This window comes from Anguilla rostrata, chromosome 4 (genome assembly GCF_018555375.3).
Source record: "Anguilla rostrata isolate EN2019 chromosome 4, ASM1855537v3, whole genome shotgun sequence".
Classification (NCBI taxonomy): domain Eukaryota; kingdom Metazoa; phylum Chordata; class Actinopteri; order Anguilliformes; family Anguillidae; genus Anguilla; species Anguilla rostrata.
The window spans coordinates 48,048,215-48,068,544 of record NC_057936.1 but is presented as its reverse complement, the minus strand read 5'-3'; the positions used below and the strand labels follow the sequence as shown (position 1 = coordinate 48,068,544).

Here is a 20,330-nt window from a genome sequence, read left to right as displayed (position 1 = left end):
TCACCGGGGAGCAGAAGAGAGGAGTCCAGCTGCATGTGTATGCCGCGATTACCAGGCCTGCCACTGTGGGCCGCTCCGCTCAGGAATAAGAAACAGACATTTCTCAATAAGTGTGGAACCAGATTAGAAACAGAAAAGGCAGAGGAGTGGACTGTTGTGTTTTCGAACTGCGCCTCATACTGGCTGCCTCCCCTTGATTTTTGGTTGCCAGCTGTCTCCTGTGTTCCGCGGTAAACTTAAGCAGAGTTCATGTAGAGTGCATTACTCCAGACGCAGGCTGTAAGTAATGAGCTTGGACTGCAACGCCATGGCCATCTAAGTCACCCAGTGTGTATACAACTGTTTAATAGCTTGTGATCTCACATGCACTTTGTGTGAAAGCACTACCAAACATTCATTGACATTCATTCAGTGACACATTCATTGTCTCTGATATTATACAAAAAGCTTTTTTACACGGTTCTAGTTTTCCACGGGGCTATGTCATTAATGACTGGTGATCATTTTGGCCTTATCTCCTTAAAAGAACTGAAGTTTCTATGAATATACTTAATATCTATGAATGCTGTTGTAGTAGAATGTTCTGGAAGTTGGATCGTTGTCAATTCTTAGTGGGTATTCTCACAAAGACTCCTATAGAACTCACTGAACCTCTTGTAGTTACTCAGTACGAAACTAGTCCCACACATCAAAATTGTTTCCCTGTTTAACAGGGATATTTTTTGGCAGTAGATTGCCCTATTAAAAGTTCTAATGGGCCACCAACTGCTTCTAAATTGACCAGTTATAGATGCAATTCTGGTATCAGACATGTGCTTTGGATTTTGTGAATGGCTCAGGTATGTGCTGCAGTAAAAAGCGCTCCAAGACAAAACAGATGTGAGGCCAAGACAACCACGTGCACAGGTGCATGCTCCCTGTCCCAATTCCCCTCCCTTTCTCCATAGTTGTGGTCAATCAGTGTTAGCAACGAAATAGCTGAGACGGAAAGTCCAGGGGTCAGAAAGTAAAAGTTCTGCCATGTGTTTCTTCCTGGCATGAACTCAGCCAGCTGATTTCACTAATTAGTTCTACCTCCTGACTGAAGAACCTAGGTGATTGGAACAAAATAATGGTGAAAGCCTTTACTTTCTGAACTTGGATTATCCAGCTTTGCAAATGAGTATTCAAAATATGTTGGCTAACACTGACAGAATGCCACAAAGCTGTTATGTATTGTACAAAGCATTCATCTTTAAGTCTGCCTTTTTAACAAAGTGTATAGCTGTGTATAGCTGTTTTGTGCTCCAATTATACTAGCTAACACTGGTAGAATACCATGAAGCTGTTATGTCTCTTTTTTAATGATGTGTATAGCTGTGCTCCATTTGGTCTGTGATATAGATCAGTTTTCAGCTAAGCACCAGAATAGTTTGTTATGTCTCCAATATTCAATCATTCCAATTCAAACAAAAGCAATGGTGGATAAACCCAAGGTTATTGGTTGGGCACTGACCCACAGGGAATAGTGTGGTTGTCTGCTTGTGGTGTCATATATATATAGGTATTAGGCAGACTGTATATTAGCTCATTGGTCCTCAATGATGTGTTGTTGCAGTGTGTGGTCTTCAAATTCAGTAGTAAATAACTAGTATTGCCATCTACTGTATATTAGATGAAAAAATGCCTTTTATCAGCCCAGAAGACAAATTTTCACCTATTAATTTGATGACCTGATGGACTTATGGTGATTATGATAATGTTAATGAGGATGATGACAATGGTGAAGAAAATGCTTATACACATCTGCTTTTTAATTTGAGCATGCACATATGTTTGTTTTAGCTTTGACATTGCGGCTATTTATCCCTAAGAACAGTGTACATATTTTATAGTAATAGATATTTATATATTAACAATGATTACTTCGGGCAACATTATCATTGTTGTATAACTTGCACTGTTCAAATGGTCTAAATGATCATCCATATATTGACAAATAGTGATTTGAGAGAGCGATATAGCACTGTTTCAGAACTCATATACTGTTGAAGTGCTCAGACACTGCATATTATTAGATGTGACACTTGCATGTTTTGAGCTTCTAGTAAGTAAAAACAGAAATGTTTACAAAATGAACCTCAAATCTAATTTAAGTCTTAGTATCCCATGAAAGAAAGGAGATTGAACATCCAAAAGACTTTCTTTGTGTTGCCGTGGAAATTTCCATTCACAGCATTCCTAGCACTGGGCATGCAAGAGAGTTTTTATTTCAGGTACATGAGCAAAGGATTTTCTTTTTTTCTCTTTTTCTGACTTCCTGAGTCAAAATGAACTGCAGCTGTTTTACCAACAGCACTGCAGACCTCAGCTCAAATCTGTCAGGAAAATAATTTGGGGAACTATCACTGAACGTCTCACTTACTTAGCTCCTTAGCTTCGCTTAGCTCCGTCCCCTTTTCCTGCAGCCGCTGCTTTGGATGATTAGAGCCCATGGTGTTGGGTGAATGACTGCTGTGTTTCATTATCTGACCACTTTTTTGTCTAGACAGGATTTGCATATTTTCCTGGAGTTATCATGTGCACTGAAAGATTGCTCATCTGCATGCACACAGATGAGATTTTATCATTCACTGTTAACTATGATGATAAACTCAATTTACTGGCATTGCCAATATTTCTAGAGTTACTGGACAGGGCACTATATTTGGTGTGAATGGTCTGACTTAGCTGCCTAAAGTACACACTGATTTATTGAGCCTAGCAGAAAATCTATCATTAGGCTATTTTAACTCAGTGCCAGTTTTTTTCTGATCTGGTTGGCCCATAGATGCAGGATTTACTCTTTATATTTGTATCTTAAAGACTGTGATACAGTTATCCACCTGGCCCTCTCTTGTTCTCTGTTAGTTTGGATCATATTAAAATGAATTTGCCTATGTGTTTGTAAGTGACAATATCATTGAACTTGTTTGGCATGAGTGGATGTTGAGTATTCATTAGTTCTCAGATTTGGTTTTCGTTCTCTCTGATATGACAACACTCATTCATATATTTAAAAAGCTGTTTAAAAAAACAACAGTTTGAAGTACCCTTTTCACAAATCTGAAGACTCATGGGTTATTATATGAAGTGGAATTCTACAGGTACACACAGGCATGAAAAGAAAGACAAAGGCATGCTCCCTTGTATCACTGTATCACTCAGACCTGGGTCAGATATGTGTTTGTTTTGGATTCAGATGCTTTTCTATACTCTGTTGATCTTGCCTGGTGTAATTGGGCCTGCCAATATGACCAGAAGACGGGGTTTGCACTTTTTTGAGAGTATTTCATTGGTTCCATTACACCAGACAAGTTCAGAAAAGCGTAGAAAAGTATTTGAATCCAAAACAAATATGTATTTGACCCAGGTCTACACTGTATACATTTTTCTAAGCTGATTAATGACCTTTATTCAGAATTTGTAATGTATAGAAGGTTCTGTGTTCTTTTTATAGAATAAATTTAATTTGTCTTCATAACAGTGGTAATAATAATTTAATGGATCAATGCCATGTCATATTTTTCATTAATTATTCATTAATTTTGAAAGCTTGTCTTTGAGGATTACATACATGTGTGTCAGTACTGATCTGCATGCAGTCTGTAGGGAAGGAAAGTAAATGTTTGAAAGTCCAGTGCAGAACAACAAACAAATCCTTGAAGCATCATTACGTGGGCTGAGCTAGTATGCAAGGCATTCTCTTGTCTGTGCGGACCCTTCCCTTCGAAAAGAGCAGGGCATGGCTCTTAATTAAAGCCAGAGAGGCCTGTTTACATTTCACGGTCGGGACGGAGCAACATGTGAAGGAGGCTGGGGGCCTCTGAAGGCTGCTCCAGGAGGACGAGCGAGGGCCCGCAGAGTAAACAGGGGCGGTGGGGCTTGTTTTTGTGTCCGGAGTCCCGCCGCACATGGGACCGGCGGCAGCTTTGTTGTGGGCGCCAGGTTGTTTTGCCAGATGTGTAAGTCCAGAGCGCATAGTCAGGCCCCCAAGAGCTTCCCCCTCTCTAAATTGAGCCCAAGGAGCTCTCTTGGGCCTGTGCCTGGTCCTGGCCTTTGACCATCTGATGCGGATATTAGGGCACAAATTGAGTGGAGAAGGAATACCGGACCTGACTCCTGCAGAAAAGATGGCGGTCTGTCCTTGCAGCAGTGTGAGCTGGAAAACTTTATTTGTTGAGCCTGACTGAATTATCATGGGATCTCTTCAGTTTGGCCTGGCCCATGGCCTGATGTCTTACCTCATGCTGAATTAGAGTGAAAGATATTTTAGGCTTGTAGGAGAGAAAGATGTCAATTCCATAGAGACAGTTGCATTTTGAACTGTGATAACTCAGCTGGAGTCAGTTGGTGTCTGTCTAACCATTCCTCTTACATTGGCAAGTATAAGGAGTTTTACTGACAAGTAATACCGCTCAAACAAAATACAAAATTCCAATTCTCTTACAGCTTAATATAATTGTAATTTTCTGAAATATTTCTGCGCTCCCATGGGTGGTAACAAAAACTTGTTTTATTTTTAAATACGTAAATATTCATTATCTTTGTTACAATCACGGTGCATGGGAAGACATGGTTCCTGTATACCCTGATCCCTGGGTTCAGCTGAAAATTAATCTCAGGGAACGTGCCATTTAAACAAAGAAAAACAAACATTCTCAGATTAATCTGCCTCTGTATTAGAAAAAAAAGTTTTTCTGAAGACATAGTGTTATGACACAGGAAGTTCTGCTTACAGCCAATTAAAACATTTCTTGACCGAATGATGGAAACAATAGATTGCTTCCTATTAGATTTTGCATATCAGATGCAATATCTGGGTGCTTGTCAAGTCCTGTGAGTAATCGAGGACATAGATCCTCCCTACATCTGTCTGTCATGAGAACTTGATGAACCAGGTCCAACCTCTGACATTCAGTTATGGTTATTTAACTATCATGGCACTATTCTTAGCTTATCACTGATGTATTCTTTGATTCTGTATCTATTGGCTTGTTCTTACAGAATTGTATGTACCTTTCCATGAAGTCACTCTGGATCAAAACATTATTGAAATAAATAAATATTATACATAATAAACATCTGTAATTAAAACCGCTTTACCCATGACCTGTTCAGGTTGAAAATTTGGTGCATGCTGAGTGGGTGGAAAGTTTAGAACTCAGTTACAAAGTTAGCTCATTTACAAAGCAAAAATGTATTGTCATATCACGCCCCATTGTCTGGGGCTGTTTTTAATGGTTTTGGCTTAGCCCCTTAGTTCCAGTGAAGGTTTTGTGCTTCCCCAACGGTTTGGGGAAGGCTCTTTCCTGTTTTAGCATAACAATGTCCCCGGGCACACTGTGAGGTCCAAATAGAAATTATTTTGTTGAGAATAGTGTGGAAGAACTTGATTGGCCTATGCAGAGCCCTGACTTCAACCCCATCCAACACCTTTGTGATCAATTGGAAAGCTAGCTGACAGCCAGGCCTAATCACCCAATCAGTCCCAACCTCACTAATGCTCTTCTGGCTGAATGGAAGCAAATCCCTGCAGCAATGCTCCAACATCTAGTATAAAGCCTTCCCAGGAGAGTGGAGGTTGTTATAACAGCAAAGGGTGGAACAACTCCATATTAATGCCCATAATTATGGATGAGATGTTGAATGTCAGGTGTCCACATACTTTTGGCCATGTAGTATATAACAAGAATATGTACAATAAATGCTTTCTAGAATCAAATGAATTGAGACCTTAGTGTATCTTCTTCTTCTACAATGTGTTTTGAGGATAGTCCGGCTCATGTGACTGAAAAGTGAAGAGATACAGTTTAAGTCACAGTAAAATAATCTCAAGAATACCAGTTAGCCACACCTTGACCTGCTTCTCTGCAGCCTTTTAACTTGAGCTTAAATTAGAGTTGCTTGAATCCAACAAAAACATTTTCTACTTCCTTTTTATTAGCCCCTTTTTTTGATGGTTTTGATTGAATCCAGAAGTGAAATGGCTAGAAGCAAAACTGCTGAAAATTTACAGTTTTTCCAGTGTACTTCAGTGCTTTATATTTTGTGTTTCCCACTGTCCAATTTTAGCAGGAATGTTTAAAAACATTTTTAGGGATGTCTAAATCTGTCAAACAAGAAAACAGGAATGAAGAGGTGGACATGGAATTAAGTAATGTATTTGACTTGCATTGAAATTCACTTTTAACATTTAAACATCCAATATAAACCCACAGCTCTTAGAAATCGTAGACTTCAGCTGATGCACCTGTATTATAAATATGCATGGGTTCCATCACTAACTGAGAGATTCATTGAATGTGTGGTCCAGTATGGATAATTAAACTAGCACAGGGACCATTAAAGACCATGGTCAGCTAACATAGCTGACTAAGCAGTGTGTGTTCTCCATTTTCTCTCCACTGTTGGGGTTATCATTGCCGAAACGTACGTGAGGTGCTCCAGATTGTGAGATGGGGTTGGAGGGCTTTTTGGGACCACAGAATCATACCATGTCATATGTTTTCATTTTAACCACAAAGAACTGTCTTGGAACATTTTATATTCATATTGATGTGGGTGGTAGGTTTCTGTTTTGAATGCTATTTAAAAAATAAAAATAAATAAAAAAAAGACTTTGTAGGGAAAGCATCTTCAAAAGAAAATTAAACTGCTGATGTTTGATTTTGGACAATTACAGGATACTCCATGGCCTTTATTCTCTGTGTAACAATTGGATGGATCTTCATCTTTTTCATGGACATAAACTTGAGTTAACCTTGAGAAGAGGCCCCAGTGGTCATAACTGCAGCCAAGTGAAGATTATGTTGCAGAAGCTATGTTTAACCTCAGCACACAGAGTGCTGAACCTTTCATAGACTATACTTGTGGAAAAGTGATTTATATAGGTTTCTGGCAGAATGGTGATGTTTGCCTTTTATGACTTCAGTCACAGCGGAATACTTTGTGATATGCATTATCACATATCACCACTGTATTACGTTCATGTCCCCCTGGGTTCAGGGCACGTCCCCCTGCCTTTTTTTTCATAGCTTAGTGATTTTTTCTGTTGCATAAGTTTCATCTTATGCTGTCTTTATTTAATTTACATAATATTTTTCTAATGATCTCACTGCCGACAGATACTGTATGTCATTTGGGTAACACTTGAAGTGGGTCTTCTGTAGTATTTAAAATACCTTAATATGTGCCTCATTAACACTGTCATAAGCACACATGGATATTATAACCAGCATATACCAAATGGTTGTCATATTACATGACATGATATTACATCATTAGTGTTACAATGCCTGTCATTATATGCTTCTTAACCTTATGTTATTGTTATCATCAGGTCATAAGTTTTATGTAGGCTTTTGTCAAGTTTCATAGTTTTTATAGGTTATAACCGTGCATGCAGTCCCATCTCAACTTAAGTGTTCCTGTCAGTTGTATGTAACCAGTGTAAATGTGGTTTGTTTGAAATACTTTGATGACAGCTGAAGCAGTACAGCTAGTGGTACTTATTGGTTGTTGTTTTTTGTTTGTTTGCATTTTGCAGGAATTCAAGAGGGAACGCAGTGCACCAAGTGCAAGAATGACTGGGCATTGAAAGCAGCCATTGTACTGCTGTATGTTCTGTGTGCCTTGTTAACTATAGCAGTAGCCATTCTTGGATATAAAGGTAAGTACTATCTTGTTTGTTCCTTTTATAGTTCTTATATATATATATATATATATATATATATGGTTGAGTCATGGATATACTGTCCTCAAGAGTATGTCCCAGAATAATACTGAATTATCATATCTCAAAAGGTGTTCTTCTCTTAATTCTAGTTTCAAAGCAGACCTATTAGGAACTAGAAGAGTGCACTCAGTAGAGTGCAGACCTCCGCCAGGCATGTTAGCTTTGCTGATGCAATAATAGAGGCTACACAATCAATGCAACCAGACAAATACAATATAAAAGTTTTTACCATGTGCCACTGAAAATCCCAACAATGCCGATTCAGTGAAATAGTGCTAAAGGTGGTGACATGTTAGCTAATTTCATTCATATCAACCATGATGTGTTAGACAGAGCTAACATTGACATTATAGTCTGGCACTTTCGTTTCAAATCTGGACAGGAACAATTCCAAAAGACCGGCAGATTCAAACATTAACATACCCCGTTAGTTGGCGGATTATTTTGTTGGCATTTTAATGTTGAAATTGAAATTTTACATCGCTGGTCTTTCCCTCCAGCAGTTGTTGATCACTTGCGGCCCCTACCGGCCGGTTAGGAGGAGTGAGTTAGCACTCAATGTATTTCAATGGACAATGATGGAAATTACTTCAAATAAAATACTTGTCGTTAACCGATTTACAAAATATTTGAGAATTCAGGTCCTTGGGCTGCTGTGAGCGTGCACAACAAGTATTAGGCTGATCGGCCCAGTAGTATGCAAGATTAGTTGCAGACACAAACAAACAGACACACGCGACCAAACGCATAATCCCCTGCAGGCTCTCGCCTGGCGGAGATAATGAGACCTATTGAGAATTTTACTATTGCATGGATTTTAGCTAATTGTAGGATAATAATGGAATGGTAATATTGATTTTATTTGTGTGAGTACCATGTTAAGACCAATACTTCTCGTTGAACGGGCATTTGTTCACTGTAGCAAAGAAGTCTAGTCTGTATGCCATTTAGTACAAGGTATGCTAAGCACAAATTAAGGAGCTTGGGTGGGCAAAAATAATGAGTGTCATTTCATCAGCACCTAACTGTTATGATGCAGTTTTCTCTGGGATCTTTGATGATACCTTGGAGAAAGAACTGCACATAACTGTTCTGCATAATTGAAAATGGACGGTCAAAGTTGATGTTAAATGCACAAATTATGTATTGAGTGACAGCATAAACCCCTCATTATAATAATGGTATAATGATAATGTTATGATAATAATTGTCTCCATGATGATGGGTTGGTTTGCCAGTGGATCGTACTGCAGGTTGGAAATTTGCTGAGGGTGAACACTTCGGGCGCAAGTTTCAGACTGCTAAAGTTGGATACACTCTCATTTTTAACGCCAGTCTTTTCTAAATTACTAGTCATTCACTGCCTAGCGAAATCAGCATGAGTAAAATCACAGTAAAAACAGATAAAACACAGATTCATGCTTACGGTGAACAGTTTTTTTTTGTGTTTCATTTATGCAATTGTATATTTTCATGAACAAAACATTCATCATTTTGATAATACTGTATAACGGCCTAATAAAAATGTACAAACAGTACAGTTAATCCACAAATAGTTAGGATATCAAAGTGCCAGTAGTTCTGTAAGAATTTCCTTTCGACAGAATGTTCCACTGGATAGACTTTAGTGCATGTTTAGACTATATCCACATAACATATATCAGGCTGACTGTTGCCTAGAGTTCCTGGTAATGTTCTAGTGTCTGATACAAACCAGCTTGGTAATTTCACAGAGACAGGAAGTATTGCAAAATTCTGTTTTTCTAGTAACCATAATAAAATATTTGCTTTCTGTGCCTTCCTAACTTTCAAACATTTAACATAAATTTAAGCAAACAAGGATGAGTTTGGCAGTGCGGCTGATATTGTTGCTAGGAAGGTATACAGTGTTTGTTTGGACTCTAATATCCTGCCAGGAAAAATGAACTGTTGTTTGTCCAACTCCATATCATAATGATGTCTGTTGGAGGTGTGTTTGCGTTTTTATTTCCCCCCTTTTTTAATATTGGTCCCAAAGAGTTGCACCAGCATTACATAAATGAAAATGAATAAAAATGTCTGTTTCTCACTAATTAAGTGCGGTTAAAATTTTCTTTAAAAAACAGCCTGGAAACTCTGACCGGTCACACAGCTGTGAAATCGCACACTTTAAAAAACAGGAACACGTTGCAGGTCTTGCCACGTTTCCCGAAGCTCGACTTTAGCAGAGTGTGTCAGTCCTCTCTCCTCCTGTCCCTTTCATGTGCTGCCATTCCTTGACAGTATTAGGCCCCCTCGGTTATCGTCCCTCGGGCTCACTGTACACTTACCCCGCCACCCCGCCCTTCTACAGAAGCCCCTTTCCAGACTCCCACTTCCTGGAATGCACCCCCGGCTTGCTATGGAAACTTCCTGGTGCTCATCGTGCCCACTGATTTTATTATTTTTTTCAGTTCAGAGACTGAACCTGAAGTTTGGTTAGATGGACAATCCCAGAGTGTTCTTGTAGGATTCTATTAAACATTCCCATATGTCTCTTCGACTGTCAAAGTAATATCCTTGTGGTTTTTCCCCCTCTGCTTTTCAATCTTTTTTTTCCCTGCGTGACTCCTAATGACCTGCTTTTAAACTACACTATGGTGTTTTTCACAAGTTTTCAGGTTTAGTGCGTATGGTGTATAGAGCAATAGAGGTATATATACCCGTTCCACTCTCTTCCTGTGCTCTTTCATACCACCCTAATTTCTACCAGATGAGGAGTGAACTAACAACAAGTCTTGCAGAACCCACTCTAACAGGGATTTTATGGGTTGGTAGCAATTTGCTGTCCTGGCAACCACAGGTCCAACCCACATGTGCAGATGTGGCCGTATGATTCTTGTCTGTAGAACGACTCGGTACTTATGTACATATACATTATGCACCAAGCGCAAAGTAACCACTGCAAATTCTACCTCAACCCCATCCACCCCCCCGCCCAATTCCCACCCCTGCCCCGTTACCTCCATGGCTTGCTACACACCATCCAATATTCTGCACTCGGGAATTCAGAGATTCCATAATATGATTCCAGATTTTTTTTAGCTTGATTTATGCTTTATTTAGTTTCCATCAAAGTGAGAGTTGCCTTGAACATTGCTTTGACTAACGTGGTCCAAGGACACTGTGGTCTGCCTCCCCTTACACACAGCTGTTGCTCCTGGCCTGAGCAGTTCCTGGACACAGAACAGGGGAGAAAGAGGGAAAGCCTCTGCTTCCCTGTTCAAAAACATCATTAATATGTGTCGGCATGGTAATCCAATCCGGTATAAATCACACGTCTCAGTATGTTCAAAAATACACTAAAGGTACTGAATGTTGTAGGAAATACACAAAGTATAACTGCTTATGCAACTTTGTATGCACTGTACTGAGGTTAGAGTGCAAAGCCTGCTCTTTTATTATATTTTTTTATGTATGTATGTATGCATGCATGTATGTATGTATGCATGTATGTATATATGTATATAGATTGGATGTGTACATAGTAACATGAATTAAAGTGACAATAATTTAGTGTAATATATGTAGAACATATTTGTGTATATGGCTACCTGTCTCTGGTGTATTCCTGCCTCTCGCCCAATGTATGGTAGGATAGGCTCCAGCACCCCATAATCCTGACCAGGATAAGCGGGTATCGATAATGGATGGAAGGATGGATATTTGTGTATATTAAATTGTATTGCTTGCTGCATATGCTGGATTTTATAAGTGACTCATATATAGGTCTTTTAATGAAGCACCACCTCACATGAGCAATCATCAGTCCTGTAGCATTCATGTCATTTGTATTTTATTCATGTCTACCTTTTTCTCCACTCTAGCTGTTTACATGGGATTCTCTGTTAGATTATGACATATAAACAGTAGATGAGCAAAAATAAACAGTGGCACAAAAGCTGTGTGTGTCCAGAGAAATGCCACTCAAGCTGCACAGCTGTGGAGCAGCTGGCCAGGAGGAGGGGGAGGAGCCACCTGTCATAAAGTGAGCGGGAGGGGTTAAGTGCCAAAGTGTGTAAGAAGAGGCCAAGGATGTAACTTTGTGTGTGTGCGTGTATGTGTGTGTGTGTGTGTGTGTGTGTGTTTGTGTGGAGGTGAGTCATACGATGCGATGAGATCTCTTGAAAGGTGACTTGGTTTTGAGACATTTTTATATTGCGAATGTCTTGTGCTACAGAATCAGCCCCTGTCCCATTTCTGTCAGAGAGAATTGCTAAACAGCATTTATTTCAGATGAACTGTTCCTCGTGCATTCCTCAGAATTTTGATATGTCAGGGAAAATGGAGTAGACAGCTTTAGATACTTCCTATTTCCACAAATATAATGCTTCCCTAAATGCAGTTTCTCTTCCCATTGTTTAGTTACCCAATTCTCTTAACATTGGAACATCTGCGTGTTCTTGGGACGCTTTTAATTGTAAACATTTGTGACAACATTTACGAGATATGTTACTATTTCAAACAGTAGAACATACTCAGGATTTCAGACATTTCTAGAATTTTTGTGTTTGCTTTTCCGTTTCCTAATTGGTCCAAAGGAGATGAGGTGATACAGTAAATCCCCCAAACATGTGGCCTCCCTGACACTCAGACCCCAGCAGTTACAAAACCACTCATTTCAGTCCCCTCAGTCACATTATTAATATGCATTCATACAACATATTCTGCTTTTCTTCAAGCATGGACAGGATATTACGGCATGTTTCACCATTCCTTAAAAATCAATTTAATTATTTTGGGGCACACCCCTGGATCAAACGTCGAGGGCTTGAGTTTGGGGTAAAATGAAATAAGGTGTCATTCCTTGAGCTGATTTAAAAAAAAAAAAAGAAAAAAAAGATTAAAGAGTTATATAGGTACACTGGTAAAGTTTGGAGTCATACCATAGATTTACAGTGATATAGAGTCATCTTGTATTGGCCACTCATTATCTTTCAAAAGTGGGATCGATGTAATGGTGCCATGATGGGTACCCTGCTCCAAGGGGGTAAAGCTGATAAAGCTACTTCGCTTCAGAGAAATTAAGATAAGCTCAAAGATCAGATACATCAAGGCTAAAACACTACCGCCATTATTATTATTACGATCATCCGTTTTGAGCAATCAGCAGGCAGGCTGCATCTTACACTGGCCCCTTGGATAATTTCCCTAATCTGTTATCACAAGGCTCAAAGAGAAGGACGAAGCAAATAAGCCATGTTTAAAAATAGTCCACTCACACAAGCCGTAATACCCGCGTGCATACTAAGAGAGGGTGGAAGTACCCAGATGGTTTTCTTGTTCAGTCTCGGCTCCCTGACACTCGTCTACATGCCTTTGAAATGGATATGTGTGTTTTGTTTTTTTCCCGCTGCACAATATTGAGGTTTCTTTTGGTTCCACTGGCCCCGGCCTGGAATAATAACATCAAATCCCTTGCATGTTTTTCAAGTGTTTTGAATATCACAAAGGCCCATGCCACTGATACACTGATAAGCTAAGCACAGCTGCCACAGGAAGGAGAAATACATTTAAAATGTGTGTCAGTGTGGGGGGAAGGGCACCTCACAGCATCAGGAGCTGATCCTCCTTCTCTCTCCATATCCTGTACATGTCAGAATATCAGTGCTCTGTGTACTTTATTGGAGAGTTCATACCTAAATCCAGTTCTAAGTATGCTGACCTTCCAGCAAAAGTTTTGTCGGAATATGGAGATGGGGAGTCCCAAAGTCTGTGTGAAACTTTGCTCTTGTAGACACAGCACAGTGGTGTTTAATGGATTTTTTGGGGTTTATGGATATTCAGTTTCACCTTTTGTTTTCCTCTGGCCCAGACAGTTTGTTGTGCTATGGAGGATATCTAGGTTATTTACACTTCAGAAAACTCCAAAGCAGCTTGAAGAATGAGGTTTTGCCTCTAGAGGTTATACAGATGGATGTAACCCTATTATTCTTCAAAAAATATGTTGAATTTTTATTTTTGAGACCACTGCACCAAAATAAATGGGTAACCGGCATGTTGTAGAAACAGATATTTATTCAAATAATTGTGAATAGACACTATAAAATGAATCTGACCATATATACAGCCTCTGGAAAAAATTGTTGTACAAGCTGCTTTAGAGTTAACTGAAATTATCCCTTTTACAGATTTTGAATTGCAATCACACTTGGGGCACACACACATGAGAAACACACATTTTAATGGTTTGAAATCATAAGTTACCACATACACACACACACACACACAAAAACATGCTCATCAGCAGCACTGTTATTTTTGGCTGAAAGGGCTCGGAGCCTTAACAAAAAGAGCGTTGTTGGGACCGGAGGGCGACGCGTTCATCAGCTTTCACACCCACTCTGTGGCGTCTGCCCGCTGAACGTCTGTGAGCGCCAGTGGCCAGAATAAGCCTCTCCCCGCTGACTGGAACAATGAGCTGCATCACAGTGGTCCTACAGCCTCAGTAGCGAGGCCAGGAGCTGAGTCCACAAATCCCGCTAACCTGGCCTGGGCCAGCCACAGGACAACCTTCAGTATTAAAAAAAGCTTTTACTTTCATACAGCTGACTTGATAGCATCCTGCCAGATTTTCAGAACGGGATCTTTCCTAGACTAAATACTGAGGAGGAACAATGGGATCTGTATTTTTGGAAAACCAGAATGGAAAGATGGGCAGTTGTTGGTGAAGCCCATGGCAGAACTTACATGAGCTGTTATTTTGTGAGCAGAAATTATATTTTCTCACTGGAGTTGAGATCCAATTGTTTAATGGTGAAAATGTTCTGCTTGGAGTTTTGGTAAGACACAACAGTTGGTGTGTACTTGCTGAATCAGGCCTTCACTTCTTATAGGCGCACTGAATAACAACAACAAAAATAAATTACATGCAGTAAATTTGAAAGATTTGAAGCACCCACAACCTTCCATTATGTGCGAGCAAACAGTCATTCTTTGTGGTTCAAGAATGACTCATTGTTGATTTAGCCCTTGAAAAAAACATCTCTTATTTCTAGTTAGATTAATTTTAGTCCTACTGCTATGGTAAGTTAATTACTGTTCCTCCTGTTTGTTTCATGTAATCAGAGAGCTCCTAACCCTCCTCTGCACATTGCCCGTATTGCAGAGCGTGCATTTGAAGTCACATAGTTTTCCATTTGTTTGCTTTTTTAATGATGTTGCACTTAACATTATAAACTCATCTGGATCCTGTCCTTAAAAACAGACAGACAATTACAGCATCATTCGGAGTATACATTTGCAGTGCAAAGAGAAGTATACCTAAACAAGCTCAAAAACGGGTCATTTTTTCAGTGACGCTGTTCAGGTTTTTTGGGTTCGACCACCGGAAGAGTTGGTATTTGCAGTGCTTTTGGTTGGTAGTAACAGGATGTGTTGTTGCTACAGTCTCACAAGAATGTTCTTTAAGTAACCATAGAGATAGATCACAGATGGGCAGAAACATGCCGGAGACTTCTTTTGACAAAATGAGGCACAGATCAATGGCAACCTCCAAAGGGATTGGGCGGGGGGGGTGGGGTGGGGTGGGGTGGGGGGCGGGGGGGTGGTGGGTTTGAGGCACTGGGGGGTCAGGCACTGCAGTGCATATGTGACCAGCCAGAGGAACCATGGACACATTTAAGATGCTGGTCTATGATGGGGACCGGGACAGAGGTTCCCCAGAATCCCTAGCCACATTCCAGAGGAAATGAAGGACTCCGTCTTCGACGGGGGTGTGAAGACCCTCCCTGACACAGTGTCTGCCCATGTTGGGTTCCCTTTCATCTTTTTGTTTTATTTATTACCCAGGACCCCACTGGTTCACTTCCTGTCTCTCAGCATCCCTCGGCATGCCTCCCTCTGGCCTTTGTGCCCCCCTGTGTCTACCCAGAGGGACCTCGCCCCAGACGGCACGGCAGCCATGAATTAAATGGGTCATCAGGCTGACATATGTAGTGACAGAGCCAGTCCGATGGGCGCCCAAATTCGAACTGTTAGCATCACGCCTTCCTTCCTGCAAATGGCAGAGCGGGACCTTTTGTACTCCTGACCTTTGCACTCATGGGAGAGCTATATCATCCTGAGTGTGAAACGCCAGTCACAGAAGCCTCATCTCACTGCACACGCACTAGTCATCCTTAGTAAAAAAATCATTCAGTTCAGTTCAAAAGTTTACTGAACTCGTGTTCAGCAGTTGTCTACGATCATGAAAATGCACTTTTTTTGTATGTCGCTTTGGATAAAAGCGTCTGCCAAATGAATGTAATGTAATGTAATGTAAAAGCTTCATTGTCCACTTTGGTTCTTAAGAAAATGGCTCAAAGACATTACACAATGCACATCCAAATTCTGAAGATGATGTTGTAAACTTTCTGATACTTGAGTTCTTGCTTGTGTTTAAAGCTGGCACTACATTGGAGATAAGACCTTTTGAAACAAATTTTATCACTAACTTGCCCCTGGAAACTTAAACTTCTGGCTTGATGGCAGCAGCTCAAATGAGCTACGTGTGTATAGGTAAAATCATCAAGTGTTATGTTTCATTTCAATTCTTTTTCTCCTTCTGACTTGTATTTTCCAGTTGTCCAAAGGGTAGAAACTGTGAGTGAGGGCATGGTGGACTATGGAGGCAAGATCTCAGCTGTGGAGACAGACTTAAAGAAGCTTGGTGAGTTTCGCTAGATGGCCAATCCAGTGCTGTAATGCTGTCCTGTGCTATTTGTCTTTAACTGCAGAACTTAATTAGATCTATTATCTTCTAAAATAAACCAAGAAGAACAGAGCCATGTCCTGTATGAAAATGTGATGCTGAATCAAATGAAATGGTAAATTGAATAGTAAATTTAAATGACACATCTTTATAAATGCTTGCACTGCCGTCAGCTAATGTACATGGTCGTACAAGATTTGTGACACATCAATATAGCAAACAGGACGGCTTGTATCTAATTATAGACAAGTGAATTTCCTAATTTAAAGTGTCCGTTCCTGCTATTATAGAATTGTAGGCATTTAATCCTCTCATAAATACATAGCCATTATGTGAATGTTTGCTTTTGTCTTCATCCTTCTGTCAAGATAATCAAGCTGGGGAGAAATCAGAGAATGCCACCACCGAGATGCAGGCCTTCAAGTCCAACATCCAGCTGATGCAGAAACAGCTGAGCGACATTGCTAATAAGGCCCACAGCAACAAGGTGGCCCTGGACAAGCTGCAGGATGCTGGAGAGAGCATGCAGAGCAGTCAGAGCACTCTGCAGGGCCTGCTGGACAATAACTCGGACATGATCCGCCGCGTCAACAGCACCCTGCTCAACTACAGTGGCTACATCAGCGGCCTGCAGGAGGACACGACGCGGCTGCAGGCCGACCTCCAGGGCCAGGTGAGGGACCAGAGCCAGACGCTGGTGAGCATCAACAGCCTTAACCTCACGCAGGCTCAGCAGAGGAGCCTCATCAGTGCCCTGCAGAAGTCTGTGGACGACACCAGCCAGGCCATCCAGAAGATCAAGAATGACTTCCAGAGCCTGCAGCAGACAGCGCGGCAGACGCGCACCGACGCCGACTGGTTGAAGGAGAAGGTGCAGAACCTTCAGGCCCTGGCAGCAAACAACTCCGCCCTGGCCAAGGCCAACAATGAGTCCCTGGAGGACATGAGCGCCCAACTGTCCAGCCTGAGCAGCCAGATCCAGAACACCTCGGTGCTGACGGAAGGGCATGACCAGAGCCTGCGGGAGCTGATGGACGCCCAGCGAGACCATGACAACGTCACCTCGGCCAAGTTCGACAGCTTTGAGCTGCGGCTGGATCACTCCGAGCAGGACATCGACCGCATCACGGGCAACATCAGCTTCACCACCCAGCTGCTGGGTGCCATCAACACCAACCTCAATGACTTGCGCACTTGCGCCGAGACTGTGGGCCGCCACTCCGACTACCTGCTCAACCTCAATAGCACCATGGTGGACGTGCGTGGGGATGCCAATCTCCTGCGGTCCCAGCAGGACGTCCTGGCTGCTCGGCTGGATAAGGAAGTTACCAGCCTGTCCATCGTCATGGAAGAGATGAAGTTGGTGGACAGCAAGCATTCACAGCTCATCACCAACTTCACCATCTTACAGGGTGCGCCCATCCTTTGCCACTACTGCATGTGCATTTCCACTCTTGGCAAAACAAAGCAACAAGACTACTGGTTATTGTTAATACATTGACTGAACATACTTATCTGTTTCAGGTCCTCCTGGTCCTAGGGGTCCACGGGGAGACAAGGGACCACAGGGCCCGGTGGGGCAGACAGGCCAAAAAGGGGAGAAAGGAGACAAGGGGAGTCTGGGGCCACAGGGTCTCCGGGGGGAGAAGGGATCAGCTGGACCTCCTGGTGTGCCAGGGTTCAAAGGTGTGCCTGGATCTCGGGGCAGTCCTGGTCCAAAGGGCTCTCGCGGATCAGGGGGCAGAGCTGGACCCCCAGGGGCCAAGGGGGAGCCTGGTGCAGCAGGGGTCCCTGGGGCTTATGGACCACCAGGGCCGCCGGGGCCGCCGGGGCCACCTGGTGCACGAGGGGCAGTTGGAGCCACTGGATTGCAAGGGCCTCGGGGGCCAGTGGGCCCTGTGGGACCTGTCGGGCCACCTGGACCGCCAGGACTCCCTGCCAAACCAGCACCTGCCCCTGTAGCCCCGGTATCTCTGCAGGGAGCAACTGCTATCCCTACCATCAAAACTCCAGGTGAAGAAGCTAACTCTTTCAACTTTCTTCAACTGCTTTTGTCTCAGGTGGATTTGTATTTTGTGTGCATGCACTTTAGAAGTTTCTTTGGAATAAAACAAGCTCTTGGGTCTTGTGGCAAGCCATTAAATGTGTATTTCTTCCTGTAGCTTGGTGTTCTCTCTTGCCTAGGGGCTTCATATTTTGTCTGCATAAGCAAAAAATCTGTTTTTGTGGATAAAACAATATTGCTTGTGGCTTCTACCTTTAGCTTAAAAATACACTCCAGTTTGATTAAAGCAGAAGTTAAGTTTATGCCTTCTGCCCTGCATTCCTGAAGTGGACATTGAGTTCAAAGATAGCATTTCATGCAAATATTTCAAAAGGCCCAGATTCAATGTTGAAGTTATTATTATATTGTATCATTGTTCTACAGGATGCCCTCCACAATGGATCAACTTCAGAGACAAATGCTACTTCTTTTCAACGGAGGCTCGCAATTTTGATGAGGCAAAGAAAAGCTGTGAAGCAATGTCGTCATCAATGATCATTGTCAATGATACAGAAGAGCAGGTAAACTATGCTAGCTTTATTTCTGGTTTCCTGTTATTACTGTTGCCCAAAGCAGGACAAATTGGGCTTTCGAGTGGCTCAGGCAGAAAAGATGCTCACCCCAATAAGTCTGACTTATTTCATTAATGACTATAAACTGGTAGCCCGCAGCTTGGCGTGGGTTTCATCCTGTTTGAAGGTTTAGACAGATCAGTGTTTCACAGGATACTGCTGCAGAATCAACCATATAGCCACTTACCCCCATTTGGTTTCTCTGCTTTAGGCTTGTAGTGTAGAAAATAGTTATTTGTTCAGACGCAACCGTATCACATAAATGCACTTGTGTCGGGCATATATATTATATATTTTTGCACTATTTTCTGTATCTTAACTGTCTATAACTCAAGCAAACATGTGTGCATTAAAAATTAAAGGAAAATTTACTGACATGTCCTATGACTGTGGTGCAGACAGGCTGCCTGAACGCTCTTGGATAAACAAAGAGAAGCACAAAAAAGAGAGCTGCCCATAAACCTGTTATGTGTTTGTTTTGCTGTTTTTTTCTTCCCCAGGAATGGTTGCAGAATGAGATAGCTGGCAAGAGGTTCTTCTGGCTGGGCCTAACAGACCAGGATGAGGAGAATGTGTGGCGCTGGGTAGATGGAAGCCTGCCGACCTTCACGTGAGTCCTGATGCTTTTCCGGCTCCTTAACCAGTTTGGCTGCAGTGCTGAGTATAAAAGAGGGATTTTTTCACACTCTTCTTCAGCATATGATAGGGGGGCCGAGTGCAGTTTTTTGGATGGTTGTGTGCCAGCCGAGTTTTGTTGATCTAGGTTGTGTTAATTAACTGGCTGCACACATTTTTTTTTTTTACGCCATTGTATTCCTTGTGTGAAAAATATACTGGACCAAAATAATCATTGAATATAACAACAATGATCACCAATGATGCACATTAATATGTGTGAACAATATACAGTTCAGTGGGTCCATTAATGTATTGTGTGTGCTTTTTGTAAGAATTTGCTCAAGTTCAACATGAGTGATGAGCGCCCCCTGGTGTGTGGTTATAGGAAGTGGAAGCCAGGTCAGCCTGACAACTGGACCCATGGACACCAGCAGGGGGAGGACTGTGCTGGCCTGATCCACCAGGGCCTGTGGAATGACTTCTTCTGCGATGATCTCAATGGCATCATCTGCGAGCGTGACATGGAGAGCTGTGAGTGTCATCCACTTATTTTTAATGTCTTCATAGTTGGGTATGAGAAAAACACAATATCTGTTGGTAAATAAATTATTTCTCTATGATACCTAAAAT

The 20,330-nt window shown here is 41.7% G+C and overlaps 1 protein-coding gene across 1 annotated transcript in view; it reads left to right on the top strand.

Moving 5' to 3' along the window:
- The window catches only part of colec12 (collectin sub-family member 12), a 51,250-nt gene that overhangs the window by 29,679 nt on the left and 1,241 nt on the right, over nucleotides 1-20,330 (top strand). Inside the window, exons 3-9 of the mRNA XM_064332861.1 lie at nucleotides 7,568-7,690; nucleotides 16,338-16,424; nucleotides 16,835-17,878; nucleotides 17,991-18,479; nucleotides 18,895-19,031; nucleotides 19,583-19,692; nucleotides 20,086-20,231. Coding sequence (XP_064188931.1) covers nucleotides 7,568-7,690; nucleotides 16,338-16,424; nucleotides 16,835-17,878; nucleotides 17,991-18,479; nucleotides 18,895-19,031; nucleotides 19,583-19,692; nucleotides 20,086-20,231 — 2,136 coding nt within the window. The remainder of the gene's footprint in view (nucleotides 1-7,567; nucleotides 7,691-16,337; nucleotides 16,425-16,834; nucleotides 17,879-17,990; nucleotides 18,480-18,894; nucleotides 19,032-19,582; nucleotides 19,693-20,085; nucleotides 20,232-20,330) is intronic.